Source organism: Natrix helvetica (assembly GCF_964273705.1).
Source record: "Natrix helvetica genome assembly, chromosome: 1".
In the NCBI taxonomy this organism is placed as follows: Eukaryota; Metazoa; Chordata; class Lepidosauria; order Squamata; family Natricidae; genus Natrix; species Natrix helvetica.
In genome coordinates, this window is record NC_138548.1 from 46,897,903 (window position 1) to 46,917,607 (window position 19,705).

The 19,705-nt window shown below is 39.0% G+C and overlaps 1 protein-coding gene across 1 annotated transcript in view; it reads left to right on the top strand.

The window, feature by feature from the left end:
- Positions 1-19,705, top strand: part of LOC309386119 (cation channel sperm-associated auxiliary subunit beta-like) — a 106,670-nt gene that overhangs the window by 74,833 nt on the left and 12,132 nt on the right. Inside the window, exons 16-21 of the mRNA XM_081941160.1 lie at positions 615-941; positions 9,192-9,331; positions 11,828-12,037; positions 13,815-13,925; positions 14,215-14,325; positions 16,965-17,103. Coding sequence (XP_081797286.1) covers positions 615-941; positions 9,192-9,331; positions 11,828-12,037; positions 13,815-13,925; positions 14,215-14,325; positions 16,965-17,103 — 1,038 coding nt within the window. The remainder of the gene's footprint in view (positions 1-614; positions 942-9,191; positions 9,332-11,827; positions 12,038-13,814; positions 13,926-14,214; positions 14,326-16,964; positions 17,104-19,705) is intronic.

The window sequence follows — 19,705 nt, forward strand, 5'->3', positions numbered from 1 at the left end:
CAGTGTTTCAGTTGGTTGTGGGCTATCCTCAATAGCTCATTGGTTTCTTTGCAGAGAATCATCCATTCAACTGGGCTAATGTTTGTTTGTTCGTTTGTTTATGTCCTACCACTTTTATTTTTAGAAGTAACTTGGGTCAGTTAACATATCCAACACACCTTATTACGTGTGCATTCTAAACTTTCTGCAGAATATATCTTTGCCTTTCCAGTACTGCTGAAGCACCATAGTGGTTAAGAACTTCACTTGGCATAAAGAATATTGTCAATTTGGAAGGCTTTATCTTGGTTTTCTTCCCCACATATTTGCCATTTTCTGCATCACCCGAGACAGAACCCTTTCATCCTCAGTTCCCAGAAAGCTGATAGTTGTGTTTGTTTTCTCATTCTAAAGAAGAATGACAAGCGGAATTAATCTGAGTGTGCTGTCATACATGGCTAGAAAACTATGGTGAAAATGTGCCTTTTATTGTTAATTAAGGTATAAAAATCTAAGGTTCCTTATACTAAGTGAAGCTGGCATAGGCCAGGAAATTATTTTTGAATAAATTAGTCTTATTCATTTTAATGTCAACTCATTTTAATGACAGCTCTCTGTGTGTAATTTTTTTTCAGGTACTAATGTATTTAAGGCAACTGATGTTGAAAAGACAGTGGTGATTCCAGGCACTAGCAGTTTCTTTATCACTGAGGTTGTGGATGATCTTAACGCTTTAGGAATGGCCACTTTGCCTGAAAAAATGCTTCTAAACCACAGTTTTCCACCTGATGAGTGGTTTCTGTATGACTTTGGCACAACAAATGGCAGAAAATGGAAAATTGTAGTTGACGAATGTAGATATGTAGTACAACAGTTTGATGATCTACCACTCCATGCCATTAAATACCTGGATCTTGGAGGAAAATTGCATTTTTCATTCAGAGTAACTCCAGTTAATACTGGTAAGAACCACTGGAATCATGCATGTATCTTTCTCTCTTTTTTAACTCTCAATGTGTTATAAATATATGTACAATAGGTTTTTACAGCAGGAAAATATTAATTTAAGTTAAATGTATGTTTTTAGTAACCTCAGTGCAAATATTCACTGCTATTCATGGGTAGGCAGCTCTGCCTTTTTTATCTTTAAAATGTTCAAAATAGAAATATCAAGCTCTGAAATGCATAATTCATTTATCTGCTTCTCAATCTGTAGAAAAGGCTGAAAAATGTCATCCCTGGCCCCCACTACAACCTTCTGAAGCAAAATTTCTTAGATGGTGATTGACTCTATACTGGGAAAAATACTATCCTTGCCTAATTAATCATTAATTGCCTTTCAAGCTCTTATCAATTTTAATGAAAAATTATAATAATAAAATTATTAGCATAGGTAACTAGAATCAAAAAGATTTAAATAAGACAATACTGGCAGTTCTCATTTATTGACCACAATTGAGACAGGCAATTGGGTTGTTAAACAAAAAAGTTTTTAACTAAAGCTGTGATTGTGTTTGTGATCTTACTTCAGTTTTCCTTCGTTTTACATAAATTTGAGATTGCTTGTAAAATATGTATCATTGTAATTATGAACAATTGGTACAAAAACCACTCACTAAATGAAGACTAGTACTTTTTAAAAAATGAAAGAGATGGGCTGGCATTATAGTTTCCATAGACAACATTAAACCATCACCTAGCTGTGATAGACCTCTGTAAAGCAAAATGCATCTTTCCAATCCTTTCCGTTTAATGACTCTTATTTTTTATGATATGGTATAAAATAATAGAGTTGTAAGGGATCTCAGAGGTATTCTAATCCAACAAGAGACCATATACCCCTACTCAAACAAGAGACCCTAAACCATTTTGGACAAATGGCTGTCTAATCTCTTAAAAATCTCTAGTGATCCACAACTTTTAAAGGCAAGCAGTTCCACTGGTTAATTGTTCTCACTGTCAGGAAATTTCTCCTTAGTTGTAGCTTAGATCTACTTTGATTAGCTTCCATCCATTGCTTCTTGTCCTGTCTTCTGGTGCTTTGGAAAAGAAGCTTGGGAATTTTTGAAAAATGAGATTATAAAAGCCCAGTCTAACACAATTCCAATGGAGAAGAAAAATAACTGCTCTCGAAGGAAACCAGCATGCCTCCACAAAGAGCTCTCTGATAAACTGAGCACAAAAAAGATAGGTACATAACTAGGCAGAATATCCTGAGGCTGCAAAGATGAAGTCAGGAAAGCTAAATGAAATAAGTCTGTGACAAAAGAAATACATAACAAAAAAAATCTTTTAAAATGTAAAAAACAAGAAAAAAGTTGAGGAAACTATTGGTCCATTAATGGGAGAAAATGGCAAGAAATTTATTTTATTTATTTAGTTTGTCAAACATGTACGAGGTAATAGGTATAAGTATAAACATGGACATGAGCACATGTAATGAGTACAAATAAATGGGGACAGTAGGACAGAGACATCTGGTGGCTTATCCATGCCCCTTTCAGACCTCTTAGGAATGGGGTGAGGTCCACGGTAGACAGTTTAATGTTAAAGCTAAGGTTAACGTTAAAGGAAGTAACAACAGAGTCAGGTAGAGCATTCCAGGCATTGACCCCTCTATTGTGAAATTATATTTTCTGCAATCGAGTTTGGAGCGGTTTACCTTGAGTTTATATCTATTGTTTGCCTGTGTATTATTGCAGTTGAAGTTTAAGTAGTCGTTGATAGGTAAGACGTAGTAGCAGACAATTTTGTGTACTATGCTTAGGTCAGACCATAGGCGACATAATTAAAGGTTGCCTAAGCCCAAAATTTCAAGCCTGGTGGCATAAGATATTCTATTGTGACCAGAGGAGTGGAGTACTCTTCTCATGAAATACCTCTGGACCCGCACAATTGTATTAATGTCCGATACACAGTGTGGATTCGAAGCAGAAGAGCTATATTTGAAGATTGGTCTGGCAAAGGTTTTGTATGACCTAATTAGCAGTACAGTATTACTGGAGGAAAAAGCTCCACAAAATTAGTTTAACAACTCTTAATGCCTTTTTGGCAATGCTGTTATAGTGAACTCTGGGGCTTAGATCATTTGAGATGAGTACTCCTAGGTATGCAACATGTTGATATGCAACGTGGAGAACTGCTTAATTCATTTTTTTCCATCTGTCTTTACACAAAAGGAAAAAACAGTTCAACCTATCAAAAACTGTACTATAAAAAACAGATTAGGAATACAAATTAAAATAGGCCAAAAAAATGGTAAAAGAACACCTGTGCACCTCAGAGAGTTCAAATCACTAGGACCAGATGGATTACAACCCAAGGTCCTGAAGGAGCTGTCAGATTTGATCTAAGAACCACTGAACTATATCTTCAAAGATCTTGGAGCACTGGGGAACTACCAGAGGACTGGAATAGAGCTGATGTAGCTCCATTTTCAAAAAAAAAATGGATCCAGCAAACTACAGACCTATCAGCCTTACATCAATACTTGGGAAGTTCTGGAAAAGATAATCAATGAATCTGCAAACACCAAGAGCAGTGGTTCTTAACCTTTGGGGGTCGAACGACTCTTTCACAGGGGTCGCCTAAGACCATCGGAAAACACGTATTTTAGAAAAAATACAGAAAACATAAAATAATTTTATGGTTGAGGGTCACCACAACATGAGGAACTGTATTAAAGGGTCGCGGCATTAGGAAGATTGAGACCCACTGATCTAGAGGCAAACAAAGTCATAACCAAAAGCCAACATGAGTTTGTCAAAATCTGATCATGCCAGTCAAATCTTATTGCATACTTTCACAAAGTGACAAAATCAATGGACCAGCAAAATGCTTTGGGTATACTATAGTTTACTTGGACTTCAGTAAGGCATTTGATAAAGTAGACCACAACCTACTACTTAATAAGGTAGAAAAATATGGGTTAGATAGCATCACCATCAGATGGATTCATAACTGACTGACCAACTGCACTCAATGTGTAGTCCTCAACATGACTGCATCTACATGGAGGGAAGTATGCAATGGGGTACCACAAGACTCTGTCTTAAGCCCAATACTCTTCAACATCTTTATCAATGATTTAGATGAGGGGATAGATACGGAACTCATCAAATTTGCAGATGACATCAAGCTGGCAGGAACAGTCAACATCCCAGGAGATAGGCTTAAGATACAGAAGGATCTTGACAGAATTGAACATTGGACCCTATCTAACAGAATGAAGTCCAATTGTAAAAAAAAAAAAAGTAAGATTCTACATTTAGGCAAGAAAAACCAAATGCACAGGTTTAGTATAGGTGGTACCTGGCTCAAAAGTAGTAATTATGAGAGTAATTTTGGAGTCCTAGTGGACAATCACTTAAATATGAACCACCAGTGTGCTACAGCTGCCAGAAAAGCCAACACAGTCCTAGGCTACATCAGCAGAAGGATGGAATCAATTTCACATGAAGTGTTAATATTTCTTTATAATGCCTTTGTAAGACCACACTTGGAATATTATATCCAGTTTTGGTCACCACAATATAAATATGTATATATATATATTATTGAAATGCTAGAAGAGTGCAGGGAACAGCAGTAAAGAAGAATAGGAGACTGGAGGCTAAAACATACAAAAATGGTTGCAGGAATTGGATATGTCTAGTTTAATTAAAAGAATGAGTAGGGGATGACATGATAGCAGTGTTCCAATATCTAAGGGGCTGCCACAGAGAAGAGGGAGTCAACCTAGTCTCCAAAGCACCTGAAGGCATGGATGGAGACTAATCAAGGAGAGAAGCAATCTAGAACTAAAGAGAAAATTCCTGACAGAACAATTAATCAGTGGAACAACTTGCCTCCTGAAGTTGTGAATGCTCCAACACTGGAAGGTTTTAAGAAGAGATTGGTCTGAAATGGTATAGTGTTTTCTGAATGAGAGGGGGTTGGATTAGAAGACCTCCAAGGTCCTTTCCAACTCTATTCTGTTATTCTTTGTGGCAGCTTCTCAAATATTGGAATACTGCTATCATGCCACCACTAGTCCTTCTTTTCACTAGACTAGACATAACCAGTTTCTGCAACCATTCTTCATATGTTTTACCCTCTAATCAAGTGTGGTCTTACTAAGGCGTTATAAAACAGTACTAACAACTTCACATGATCTTGAGTCTATTCCTCTGTTGATGCAGCCTAGGCATTGGCACACTGCCACACCGCTGGCTCATATTTTAATGGTTGTCTAGAAGGAGTCCTAGATCACTCGCAGTTGCTTCTATTGAGGATCCACCTATTCTATTTCTTTTTTAAAAAGTTTTATTGCAATTCCCCCCCTCCCCATCATATATACTTTATGGGCGGAGTGTTGACTGGGTCACGATTTATACATCTCATTTATAACCAAAATTTCAGTATATTCTAATCTCCCACTTTCATCAATATTCATCTCTTTTATATAATCTTTTATCTTTTCCCATTAATTCATTTAAGCTTACTTATCATTACTAAACACCTAATCTTTGCATATTAATCATTTTTCACCATAGTTTTACTATACCAACTTCAATCATACTATTCTCTTTACATATTTATTTATCTTTTCTTATTCAATTTTCATACATAGTTAACATCACCATATGCCCTATATTTCATCTTTTTTACAGTTTTTTCCAGATATTTCTTCTTCTCAGAAAATATCTCAACAATTTCCCTTTCCCAATCATTGATATTTTTAAATCCCCCACATTGTTTAAATTACATTCAAAATTAATAGTATTATCAAATTATCTACTTTCACATCCCCATTCACCAATTGGACTTTTTAGCCACACCAGATGCTGCATTAGGAGCACGATACCATAGTCTTTTCAGACTGAAGGATGCCAACATCCCCATCTACTGATCTAACTCTTTATATATTTCTAGTAATATTTACCCTATAATTATACTTCTCTTCTGTTAACATTTTTTCCTTATCCATCATCTCTTGCTCTTTTGAGGACCCCATTTTAAGTGATTTTTTGATCTGCCTTTTATCCCGCTCTCTTGAGGTTCTATTTCTCTTGTCTTTATTTTTATGTGCTTTCTCTTCTGTGTCCTTTTTATCCCTTTTTGTCTTATTTTTTGCACCTCCCACACCAAGACTTTCATTTGTCTCTGCAAAATATGTCCCTTTTTGCCTTTTAGGAGTGGCTGTGGCTACCGGCCCCCCAGTTCAACCAGCTGACTCCATCGCTGGCCATTGGGGGCGAGCAACTGGCCCCCGTGGAGCGGGCGCGCAATTTGGGCGTCCTCCTAGATGCCCGGCTTTCTATGGATGACCATGTGGCAGCCGTGGCAAGGGGGGCGTTCCACCAGGTTCGCCTGGTGCGCCAATTGTGCCCCCTATTGGACCGGGATGCCCTTCGTACAGTCACTCATGCACTGGTGACGTCCCGTCTGGACTACTGTAATGCTCTCTACATGGGGCTCCCCTTGAGATGCACCCGGAGACTGCAATTGGTCCAGAACGCGGCCGCGCGGGCAGTTATGGGGAGTACGAGGTACTCCCATGTGACACCTCTCCTGCGCGAGCTGCACTGGCTCCCTGTAGTCTTCTGGGTGCGTTTCAAGGTGTTGATCACCATCTTCAAAGCGCTCCATGGCACAGGACCTAGTTACTTGCGGGATCGTATCCTGCCCCATACATCCCTGCGACCAATTCGCTCTCACAGAGAGGGAATCCTCCGGGTTCCATCCACTAAGCAATGCCAGAGGGCGGCGCCGAGGGGTAGGGCCTTCTCTGTGATGGGCCCAGCCCTCTGGAATGACCTCCCCCCCCGACATTAGGACAACTACCGATCTCCGCTCCTTCCACACGAAACTCAAGACCCACCTGTTCCAACTAGCCGGCCTGGCTTGAATTATAACTACATTCTCTAATCACCCTGGACAATTTTAAATTTTAAATTAATTCTGACTTTTGGGGTATTTTAATTGTTTTAATTTTATTGTGTTGTTTTAACTCATGATTATTTATTTATGTATTGTAAAATGTTTTTGTATATACCTCCTCCTTGTCATTTGTTTGTATATTGAATTGTACGCCACCTCGAGTCCCTTTGTGGAGAGGGAGCGGCCTATAAATTGAATTAATAAATAAATAAATAAAATAAATAAATTTTAGCTGCTTCCTTTTCTTTTTTTGAGGAGGGCTTTCTCCTTTTCCTCTCTACTCTTTCTACCTTTCTATAGGTTCTGTGGCATTGTCTAGTTGATTTTTATTTTATACTTCTTCCTCTTCTAAATTTTTAGCTTCTTGTATTTCATTTACATTCCCCCCCTTCAAATTCTCCCTCTATTTTATTTATGTATGTTTAAACACATTTTCTGTTTCTTTATTACCTATCAAAGAGTCACTTGCTTCTTTTAACATCAAAAGTATTTCTCCATATATCTGAAACTCCATTTTAGAACAATATAACAATCTTTTAAAACTTCCCCAAATATCTCTCTTCATAGTTAGTCCAAATTTAAAGTCTATTTAATTTCCTTGTTTTTCTTCTTTTCTTCAGTTATTGTCTTCTCTTCAAAAGTAGAGTGCTATGCTATATTAATATATCTAATAGTAACCCAATTCTAAAAATAAACAAATCCAGTTAACAATTAGTTTTCTTCAAAGAGAGCAAAGAAAAGGACAAAAGAGAAACACAAGCACTTCTTAAATTTTCTCACAATGTCCAAATTATCTTCTTCTTTATAGCCAAGGTAAAATCTTCCAGCTCTTGTTTTATCTGTTTTGTTCTTAGCACATATTCTGCTCACCAAAACTGCTAAACTTTGTAGCACATTTTTTGTCCAATAGATGGCACTCTGAATTTCTATTCCATATGAGTTACTAGTTAATCAAAATATTCAAGGAGTTTAAAATAAACATAAAAATTCTATTTTCTCCTGAAAATTATTGTTGTTTTTCAATGCTTTGGTTTTCCCTCGCTTCCCAATTGCATGAATTCTTCTTGGGCTTTTTATTTTGTAGTCTCAGCGTTTTCTGTTTTTTCCCCAAGTGCAAAATAGCCACTATTCCAAGCTCTGGAATTAATTTAAGAACATCGATTTCAAATTTCCAAAATTTTTCTTTACTTGAGAATTGGCAGTTATCTCACCCAGCTCTGTCCAAACACCGCTCCAGCACGATTCTTTGTTCGGTTGCCCCAGCTTCAAGACAACCATCGGAAAATGACTGCCACCCCTGCCACTGATCGGGAGAGCTTGTTTCTGTCCTGATGAGGAATTTCTACTTCCTTGCCATCCATGAAACACCTCTCCTTTCTTCACCATCCCTGCAAGATGGCTATGGCCCGAAGGCCTCCCAACAGCTGGTACCGGCTGGTTTTTGCAGAGCTCATCAGAGCTCTGCTAATTTCCCATCCATTCTCACTGTGAAATCAACCAGAAGTTCCACCTATTCTATTCTTGTACTGTACATCTTTGATTTTTCTTATCATTGTATTTTTTTAAAAAATTTTTAGGTGTTTTGCTCTCTTATTGCAATCAATTAAAAAATAGTCACCAACCTAACTATCTCTCACCTAAGGCACATTCCCAGAGGACTCAGTACTAAATCATTATAAACAGAATGTTTATGGGTTGGAGTTTCAAGAGTGGCAGGGTAATTCCTCCTACTACAAAGCATCGTTTTGTTTCTTGAGGGTTATAGTGTATACATTATGACACTGACGTCACTGGAGAAGAAATGGCTTGTAAACTAAAATTTGGGAAAACAAGTGGATTGGAAAATTCAAACAGGGTGGTAGGAAACATGTTCAGAACTATCCAAATATTGTATGATTATGTGTTGGCTTTCTCACACAACAGCCCTTATGCAAATGTGAAAACTCATTCATCCAACTTTATGTTAAGTTGAATGGCAGAAACTAGCATGATTCCAATGTCTCATTCCTTCCGCAGACTGAATACCTGCATAGGGTCAGAAAGTGGTACTATGATTTATTTATGTGTGATTCTTTATATTGAGGCAAAACCTTAAATTGGGCTTTATGTGGAACAATGTGCAATTACTAGCTCCAGTTAAGATCTTTATTTAACTTTATTTGTTTTTCAGAAATTATAATCTGCGTAAATGGTCTGTAAAATAATAGGTGTTCCTCTTCTTACGTGAAATTATTCTGCAGAAAACCAATAGTAAAAATAAATATAATTTTCATGGTTGTTTCAATCCACAGCTTTCATAGTGTTTCATCAGTATCTGATGAGAGCAATAGTTGGAAAGCCTACTCTACTGGATCTGAGTACACAAGATTACTGGGATGATAATCATAGTTATATATTGAAAATATTTGTTCACAGTAAATTTTTTGAACAGGTAATACCCAAACTGTTTTGCTCAATTGTTTGATAGAGTTTACTATGTAGCTAGATCTCAAATGTTTAGGCGAGCCCTTTCTATCCAATACATATTGCACAATAAACTTGTTTTGATCTGCTTAGGTATAAATCTCTTCTCGGGATAGGTATAATATAGGGAATGAATATTAAAGAGTATTAACTATAACACAGAGATTCCAGTCTGAACTAATATACAGGTCAGAATAAACGTGGAGTAGTTCAAAGAGTTGTAAACAAATGATCTTCTTCAGGTATTCTCAACCAGTGGTTGTCATCCCTTCAATTCCCAAGTTTATTCCTGCCACCACACAGGTAGATAGTGAACTCTAAGATGAAGGAAGCTGTGTGCTTCCAGCCACAATAGACTTCCCAGGATCAATTGCCATGTGGAAGGAAGGAAGGAAGGAAGGAAGGAAGGAAGGAAGGAAGGAAGGAAGGAAGGAAGGAAGGAAGGAGGGAGAGAGACACACACAAGAAATAAAGGAAGAAGGGAAGGAAGGAAAACAAAGGAAGAAAACAAAGAAAGAAAGAAGGAGGGAGCGAGAGACAGAAGAAAGAAAGGAAACAGAAGGAAGAAAAAGAAAGAGAACTTATGATCACAACTGAGCCCAAAATATTGATTGCTAAACAAGAGTGTTGTTAAATGAGTTTCACAACATTTTACAAGTTGGTCACTCACACCCGGTTGCATGACCACCAAGCCACGCCCACAAAATAAGACACACCTACAGAATAGGTCCTAAATTTTTTTGAAAACCACCACTAGAAGAAGGGAAAAGAAAGAAGGAAGAAGGGAGGGAGGGAGGAGGGATTTTCCATATCTGATTCTGCAAAATAATCAGATAAAATAACAATGTAAAAAACAGATATATAAATTGTAAAATTTCATATTAATGTTAGAAAAACCAAAGATATAAACCCCAGGCAACAAAAGGATAAAAATGGCCAGCTCAACAATGGAACCTTCTCAGTAATTTCTACCGTGTTTCCCTGAAATTTTCTTTTGACCCCCCCCCCCCAAAAAACAGGGATTATTTTTGCACATGCGCTCATGTAATTCTACATGATATTTGGAACGCTGACATCTGATGGGCTTATTATCCAGGGAGGTATTATTTTTTGGAAAACAGGGTAGAATCCTAGGAGCCATAGGCATAAAAACTAAGGTATGAGGGCCTTTTGGCAAAGTAAGTTCCAAACATTAGAGCATTAGCACATCAAAGAGACTATTCACTCATATTTAATTTTAATCCCTCTTAGTCACAGTCTCTATTTGCAAATACAGAAGGACCCTTAAACCATGATCATGTTCCTGGACAGGAAATGCCTGTCTCTTTAGGGATAACACTGATACCAACGAAGAACCATGATGTATAAACTGCAACTCGTTCATGCTTTGATTCAATCTGAACCTCTTCTTTCCTGTTCAGACCTTAACAGTCTCCAAAAGGGCAGCAAATCAGAACAGCAGGATCTGAGAGTATACAGAGTATTAGCATAGCATGGCATGGCATGGCATAGCATAGCATGGCATGGCATAGCATAGCATGGCATGGCATGGCATACCATAGAATAGAATAGCATAGCATAGCACAGCATAGTCCATCAGCACATTGGATGACTCTCCCAGGAGTTTCATATAACAGTTACAAAGCAAGAGGTTGATGTATGCCTTAATTAGCGGTTATGGGACAACCTCTCCTTCTCCACTGCAACCGATAGAAACCATTCAGAAGTAATGAGCAGAATTACTACAAAACAATGCCCCCAAACCTCCCTGCAGGTGGTCCAGAAGATGCTATGATTAATAATATCAAAACAGACCAGAAATGCTCAAATATATAAGACAGCACCTCGCAAACAGGTGTTTTCCTTTCTGCAGATTTTCTCAGGTGGAAACCAGGCAGCTTAAATGGAAACTTTGCTCAAATGTACTTAAACATGTCATAATGTTTCATGAGATTACAGTGCATATGTTGATAAAGCAGGATCCGCAATTCAATATAGAGTTTTACTCACATTCAAGCAAACTGCCAGCAGAACTCTTCTTCTTGTATGAAGGCAGGAATTCATCTGGTCCAGTCTAACTACCGTACATTAAATTGTGACATGTACTATCTTGTGCCCAATTAAATTCCTAGTATTTCTAGGACTACACTGCAAGATTTCTGAAAGCAACAATATATACTTTTTAAATGGAGAATTTTTGTGTTATTGTTTCTCATTAGCTGAATTGAAAGATTCTCTTAAAATGTATACATTATATTTGCTGTATTTCAATGTACAAATAATGTCTCCACTGAAGATATATTTCTCCCACCTAGAATTCTTGAACTATTGTAATGAAAGACAGCTTAGCTATTTAACCATTTTAATGTTTGAGCTTTTGTAGATAATGTCTTATGATGGGATAATAATTATTTATTTTATATTGGGGCAAATTAATATTATGCTTTTTAATTATCATCCCTAGGGTAAAACTACCTTAGCTGTGATTCTGCCATATGGCAGTCTCTTATGTGATGTTCTATGTATTGTATTAACCTTGAAGACTTCCTGCTCCTACCTTAAAGCAGCACACTATGTTCTACCTTATAAACTGTCTTCATCCGACTGGCTGTCTTCGGCGAATACCTTCGGGTACAATTATTCAGGGATCAGTAAATATTTGAAGGTTCTGCCGGTAAGGATACTGAAGAATTTTCAAAATGCTCTAGACAGGAGAAAACAAAGATGTAGCAATATGGTCTCTGGCCACCACTGTTTCAGAGATGGACCTAATCAGACACCTGGGATCAAAGTATGCAACTGAATTACATTGCAATCATTCCTTTAATTTGGAAATGAATTATTATTTTTAAAGTATAAGGAAACTGAAGCAAATTTGCCATGGGTAAGATATAGCTGAGTGTGCTTTGCTTATTTGTGAGATAGCATTGCTTAGCAACCTATCAAGTTGAAACAGTATAGGGTTTCCTGCCTAGGCAGGGGGTTGGACTAGAAGACCTCCAAGGTCCCTTCCAACTCTACTATTGTATTGTATTATAAGTGCAATTATGAGGTAAATAAGGTTGAGAGAATTTGACAATCTTCAGTGTACAATCATTCCAGTTCTGGCTAGTCTTCCTGACTCTCCATATGGAAGCTAGAAGTTAGGGGAAACTCTCAATTGATGCAGTGATGTCCCCAAGGTGAGATTAAAAAAAGTCAAGATGGCAGCCACAAGGGGTTGCTGAAACTCTGCTCATATTTGTATGTTTGTGTCCAATCCATGTAAAAAGCAGACAGAGCTTCAATCTCATAACTGAAGATCTCCCATCTGGTGTTTTGTTGCAAAACATTTTTTTGTTGCATACCCTGATCTTTGCCTCTGTTGCCCCAACTATACAATCCTATTATATAGTGAAAGCAGAAATCCAGTCACTGCAAAGTTCTTGGTCAGAGCTATTTGTCCTAAAACATTAGGACTGTGCAATGTTTGGATTTAGGCCCCAGCATATAGCAGCATAACGTGAAAGCTTAAAGTGCCTATTCCAGTATTACTTTTTTTTTCTCCTGCACATTTTGAAGCCCGAATGAAAAGTGCTGCAAGCCATCTTTTTCAACCTCTTTGGAGAGGACAACTCAAACCTAGCCCTGACTTTTGGATCCATCAGTACCAACCATGCCCTTCTAATTTCCTTTGCATCTCCAGATTCCAGGACTATAGAAAAACCCAGGAGATCCCATCAATTTTAGGTCACAGATTCATAGCTAAGCTTCAGAACTCCAACAGGATTCTTGGAACCCCAGAAGAGTAGTTCCTGGGTCCCATGAGTGAAATGGAGTTGGAGTCTAGGGGTGGTGGGAAGCAAATGGGTGTGTTGCACTTAAACTGTGTGTAAAATTCTGTATCCTTTATTTGTCTTGTATATATACATGTGTACCTATTCCCTCTTTTGTGTGTGGATTGGGTGGATATTTTATATATGCATTTTGTGAAGGTAATCCATTTGCCTTTTATGAACTAGATTGCTTTCAATAGTCTAGTAAGTAAAAAAAACTGTGTGTTTAGTAGTAGCACCGTGGCCACCTATCCCTTATATGTAGGTAGGGATTTTCTTTCGCTATTCTTTATTTGAGGTTTGTGGATTTGTTGACCTCATCACTTTGTTTTGAAGAAATTACTATATCCATGTATCTCTAGAGTTTACAACACTTTGTCATAATTACAGACATGAGTAACAACTAGCTGGCTAATGTTTTTTTGGGATGGGGAAATCTCCTGCACATGCATTACGTAAATTGTACTGAAGACTGCAATTCCTAGCACAATTTTTAAAGACCACTTTCAGTGGAATCAGGGTAGCGTAATTTCATAGGAATCAATAATACTAATAAATAGGAGTTTGGGATTAGAAAAAGGATGCTGAAGTACACTTTGTATTCCTCAACAGTTTTTGTTGTTATTTTTGATATAGGTGAACTATAGACCACCATCTGTAATGGGAATTGCTGTTCCACTCACAGATAATATTTATAATGCAGATCCAAGTAAACCTAGATTGAGAGATCATTTTGAAGGATCAAAAGTAAGTTTTGGATATTAATCATTTTTGTCATTTGAATGCCATGATTTTTAAGACTTAAATAAACTTAAAATACTTTGCTTCTATGCTTTTTTTCCATGTACAATGTTAATATACAAGTGTATTCATAAATTACAAGTCACTTTTAAGAATGAAAAGAAGTTGCAAATCCCTTTCCATTCCCACTCTACTATTTAGGAGCCTACATGTGAGCAAATGATAGTCAAAAATGTCACTGACTTAAAAACCAGATCACTGTTCAGTCTTAGATCAATAGATATCTTTTCCACAGGCCTCTGGAAAGTACAAACAGTGTGCTAACAAATCAAGCCGAGCTGAGTGCAGTTGTACTGATAATATGAAGCTGTCATTTTCTGTTGCCTTTTCTGACTGTAAAGAGAAGGTAAGCTTTAACTGCCGCCTACTTAATGTGTTTGGAAAGGGCTTCATTCTCGAAATAATTTTGGGAGATAGGGACTGGATTTACAAAGACACAGTAACACTCAGAAACAAATACAATCAACTATGTCATATTTAATTAGCAGTATTTTTTTTAAAAAAGTGTGAGAGGCACACCTCTCTAAGAAAAGAATTCCAAAAATGGAATGTTCAACTATTTTTTTATCACCCAATACGGATCAAGAAGCCTCTACATAGGTAGTGTGCATCCTTAATACTCTCTGAGCTTGGTTGTTGTTTTGCAGATATTTCATTACTAAACTAGGTAACATCCTCAGTATGCGAAGAATCCCACAGTTTAACCCTGAGCTACAAATATTCTCTTCTTCTAATGCCCAGAAAATTTAATATGCAAACATACCTTTCTTGAAATGACAAACTTGACAAATCTAGCAGACAGCTTTGTCTCCTAAAGGTAGGGATGGGAACTAGAGCAGGGGTTTCCCAACTTGGCACCTTTCTGAATTGTGGACTTCAACTCCCCAACCAGGACTTAATTCCACTAACAGAGATGAAATTATAGGAACCTTGGAGGGAGTGACCATGCCATGTTGGGATTCAACATTATGCAAGCACAAGGAATAGGGGTGGGGGAGCCAAACCAGAGTCTTGGACTTTAAGAAAGCTTATTTGAATAAAGTTAGAGAGAACCTGGGACTCCATGGATAAGAAATCTCAATGGAAAACAACCCAAGAAGCTTGAGAAACTTTAAAAGTGAGCTTATAAAAGGCCAGTCTAGCACAATACCAATGAGGAAGAAAAATAAGAGAACTCAAAAGAAACCAGTTTGGCTGCACAAAGAACTCTCTGATAAACTGAAAGCCAAAAAGGATAAGCATAAAAAGTGGAAAAAGAGCACATAATTAAGGCAAAATATCAACAAATAACCAAAACCTGCAAAGATGAAGTCAGGAAATCTAAGGCTCAAAAGGAACTAAGAGTTGTGACAAATGTCAAAAATAACAAAACGTTTCTCTCAACATTTACAAAGCATGAAAAAAAGTCTAGGAATTGATCCATTAATAGGAGAAAATAGTAAGAAGGTGACAAGCAGCAGAGAGAAAGCAGAACTGCTTAACACAGATTAGGAATGGAAGACAAAATAAGCAAGAAAATGATAAGAGAACACATATCCAGTCTAGATGAGTTCACATCACCAGATGGATTACATCCCAAGGTTCTGAAGGAACTGGCAGATGTGACTGCAAAACCACTGAGCCATATCTTTCAAAGATCCTGGAGACTGGGGAACCACTAGATGACTGCAAAAGAGCTGTTGTAATTCCTATCTTCAAAAAAGGAGGGAGGAAATTGATCCAGGATATTACAGACCTACCAGTCATACATCAATACCTGGGAAGATTCTGGAAAAGATTATCAAGCAATGAATCTACAAACACCCCCTAGAGGCAAGCAAAATCCTAACTAGAAGCCAACATGGGTTTCTTAAAAACAGATCAGATCAGATTATGCCAGATAAATCTTATGCATTCTTTCACAAACTGACAAAATTAGTGGGCCAGCAAAATGCTGAGGATATAGTTTACCTTAACATCAGTAAGACGTTTGGTAAAGGAGACCACAACCTACTACTTGATAAGATAGAAAAATGGGGGTTAGATAGCATCACCATCAGATGGATTCACAACTGACTGACTAACCACTCAATGTGTAGTGGTCCTCAACAGAACTGCATCTACATGGAGGTAAGTATGCAGTGGGGTACCCCAAGGCTCTGTTGTAGGCCAGTACTCTTCAACATCTTCATCAATGATTTAGATGAAGGGATAGAAAGGGAATCACTGGGAGTCCTGTCTGAAGATCTGATTATGGATTGACTATTGGCGTCTAGAGCAGACGTAGCATTTTACAGCCCCCAGGCTACATCCAGCCCTTTGGCTGTCCCTGTCTGGCTCATGTAAGGTTAATCAGTAATTAAAAATCAAATGTAATAAGCATGCCACGGGGGGGAGGGGGGAGAGATGAGTCAAGTCCAGCTCTTGCCCAGTCACTGTAGGCTCCTTCAGTCAGCTGGCAGTCACAGGACGGCAAGAACGCAAATGACTTTTCTGCACCTGTGCAGCACTTCACCCCTCACCTGGAACGGCCTAAGGAATGAGGTGGTGGTGCTGGTGGCAGTGGTCATTGCGTGAGGGCTTGGGCTCAGCCACCCACTGCTGCCTGGGTTGAAGGATGGCTTTCTGGGTGAGTGGGCAGAGTAAAGCCAGAAGTTATTGGTTTGGTCCTCCACAACAATCCCAGTTTCTCAAATGGCCCCTTGGGAAAATTAATTGCCCATTCCTCCCCTGTAAGACATCTGTGGGTGGGAGAAGAAGATGCAAAATAATACACAAAGTATCTCTTCTTAAATCACTTTCTCTAACTTCTTATCTTTCAAATGGAAAAAAATATTCTCAAAACAAAACTCCCACTGACACTTGACTTGAATTAGGCAACTTTAAGTAGGTTTTTGTAGACCCTATGTTGTCTGAATGCTATCTCATTCAAAACCGTGCACTACATTGGTAACATTATATAAAATGATTTTAACATCTCTGTCTCTATGGTACATTTGTCTTTAGGCGCTGCGGATGAAATTTCCAGTAGTAAACCTTCCTCTCTATTTTGTTGTGGAAGATGAGGGTTATCTTGTTAATCTGACATCTCCTTATTTTGTCACCATAAACGAAGTAAACAATAGAACAAACTGGATAATTTCAGGTAATGTTGCAGAAAATAACAGGCCTTAGACGTCTCAAGGAGAAGTTTATTTGGCAGCCAGGTTCAGAAAAGCTAGTCAAAGGCTAGCATGTAATTTCTAAACAACTCTTCTAATAGAAGCACACATTCTTATACTTTGTCAAAAGTAGCACAACACGGAAATACTTAACCCATTTCTGATTGGTTACCTTGAGGAAAGAGGCCTTATAAGCAGATACTGTCTTGCTTCCACTTTTGTCTGGACTGCAGGTATGGAGCTCTAGTCTCATAATGGCTACATGGCTTTAGCTGAACTTTGAGGTTTTGTGAGAACTTTAACTGAACTCTGCGGCTAAGCTTCATACTTCCTGTTCTTTTGCGAGCTCCAAACTCTGTCTTTTACTTTATAATAACAACATGAAAGGGTCCCCGAGAGGCTATCCAGCCTGACCCCGTATGATCACTCCAGTGACGTGCAGTGAGGTTTATGGCTGGTGAGGCTGGTGACATCATCAAACCGCGTGGTTGCTCCGATCACACGGGCACAGCCCGACTGGAGAAGTTTCTCTTCTCAGAAATGTCAGAAAGGGACAGGCAGGCTGCCACAGCTCCACTGAGAAGACATTTCTGAGAAGAGAAACTTCTCCTTTCTCCTCCTCCCTCCCCACTCCCTTCTAGCACTGATGATATCATGTTACCTAGGCATTTTTTGCATCGGGCGAGCCCGGGATCCTTGCAAGAGGAATGGGATCACATGTGCAGGAGGCTCCTCAACGCCAGCCTCAGATTAGTGCAGCCGCAGTCCCCTTCCCCTGCACATGTGGTCCCATTCCCCTCCTTCTAGAGCCAACATGAAGGGGACCGCGGCTGCGCTGATCTGAGGCTGACACTGAGGAGCCTCCTGCACACGTGATCCCATTCCTCGCCCGATGCAAAAAATGCCTAGGTAACATGATATCATCAGTGCTAGAAGGGGGGGGGGGTGAAAGGAGAAGTTTCTCTTCTCAGAAATGTCTTCTCAGTGGAGCTGTGGCAGCCTGCCTGTCCCTTTCTGACATTTCTGAGAAGAGAAACTTCTCCTTTCTCCTCCTCCCCCTCCCCACTCCCTTCTAGCACTGATGATGTTACCTAGGCATTTTTTGCATCGGGTGAGCCCAGGATGCTTGCAATGGGAATGGGACCACGTGTGCAGGAGGCTCGGAAGCGCCAGCCTCAGATCAGCGTGAGCCGCGGTCCCCTTCCCCTGCACACATGGTCCCATTCCCCTTGCAAGGATACCGGGCTCGCCCAATGCAAAAAATGGCGAGATCGGTGCACTTGGGGCTGATGCTGCAATGTCCAGGGAGGCTAAACCAAGCCGCGCGCCTCTCCCAGCCACTTTTGCGGCTTCCCAGAGTAATTTGTTTTTAATTTTCATGATTAGAGTGGTGAGGCTCTGCCTTCCCTGCCTCCCCTGACTGCACATCACTGGATCACTCTTAATGCCCAAATCTCACTTTAAGTCCTATTTTATTCCCCGCTTCTATACTCTATTTTTAGCTATAATTGAGTCTAGTCTACTACAGAGCTTTAAATCAATAATGCAAGCATATAATCTTTGGCATAACATACTTAATGCAAAATAATGATATATAGCAGCGAGAAAGAAAAAGACAAGTAATACATATGGAATAGCTCTTAGGGCTTATCCTCTGAAGGCACTCTCTCCAGTCTCCAGGGTGCAAGTTGAACATATGTACCTGTGTCTGAAATCTCATCCTTATCATAGGGATATGGGGCAATCCTATGGTCAATAAGGCTTTCCATCAAAACTAATTCTTTTTCAACCTCTATTTCCTTTACTGACCTCATAACTAGTTTTCTGAGTATCACGCAAGGAAGAAAGGCTAGGCTTGCAATCCCACATAACAGTAGAAATAGCATTTGTTTAATCCAACCAGTCCCAGGTAACCAAGAGAACTATGCATCTGCCCCTTGCAGCCTCTGTCCAATCTTGGATGCCCGGTCCCGCAAATCTTTGGCTATTTCTTGGACCACACCTGATTTATTCATATAGAAACAGCAGTCTTCTCCCAGGAATACACACAGCCCACCTTTCTCAGCAGTTAAGAGGTCTATGGCATGCCGGTTTTGAAAAACCACTGCTGCCAAGGAGTCTATTTGATCTTAGACCTCAACCAAGGTGCCAGCAATTTGGCTTAGGCTTTCTTGGAATTCCTCAGTGCCTAAACTGTATTATGGAGTGTGTCATTCCACCTGCACCTGTTCCAACTGCTGTCCCTATTCCCAGGATTACTAACAGTGGGATTACTAGTGGCACTCTTTTCTGAATATGCCCCATGAGAGGAACAGGTAGAGTTTGTTCCCCACTGACAACATTCTTCTTGGGGAAGAGGTGTTCCCCCCACATAAGAAAAATACCCCATTTTCTCCTAGACACACAGCTATGTTCATAGAAAAGGTATGAAAAGTTCTTTTCATTAATCCATACCCCCAAGGTTCCTGCCACGAACATGCCACTCAATGGTTGTAATGGAACTTCTTGCTTAGGGTCCTTTTGCTTATCCCTGAGAACTGATCCTTCAAAGAGATAATGAGTACTGGTGTTTCCAGGGGGAAAGTG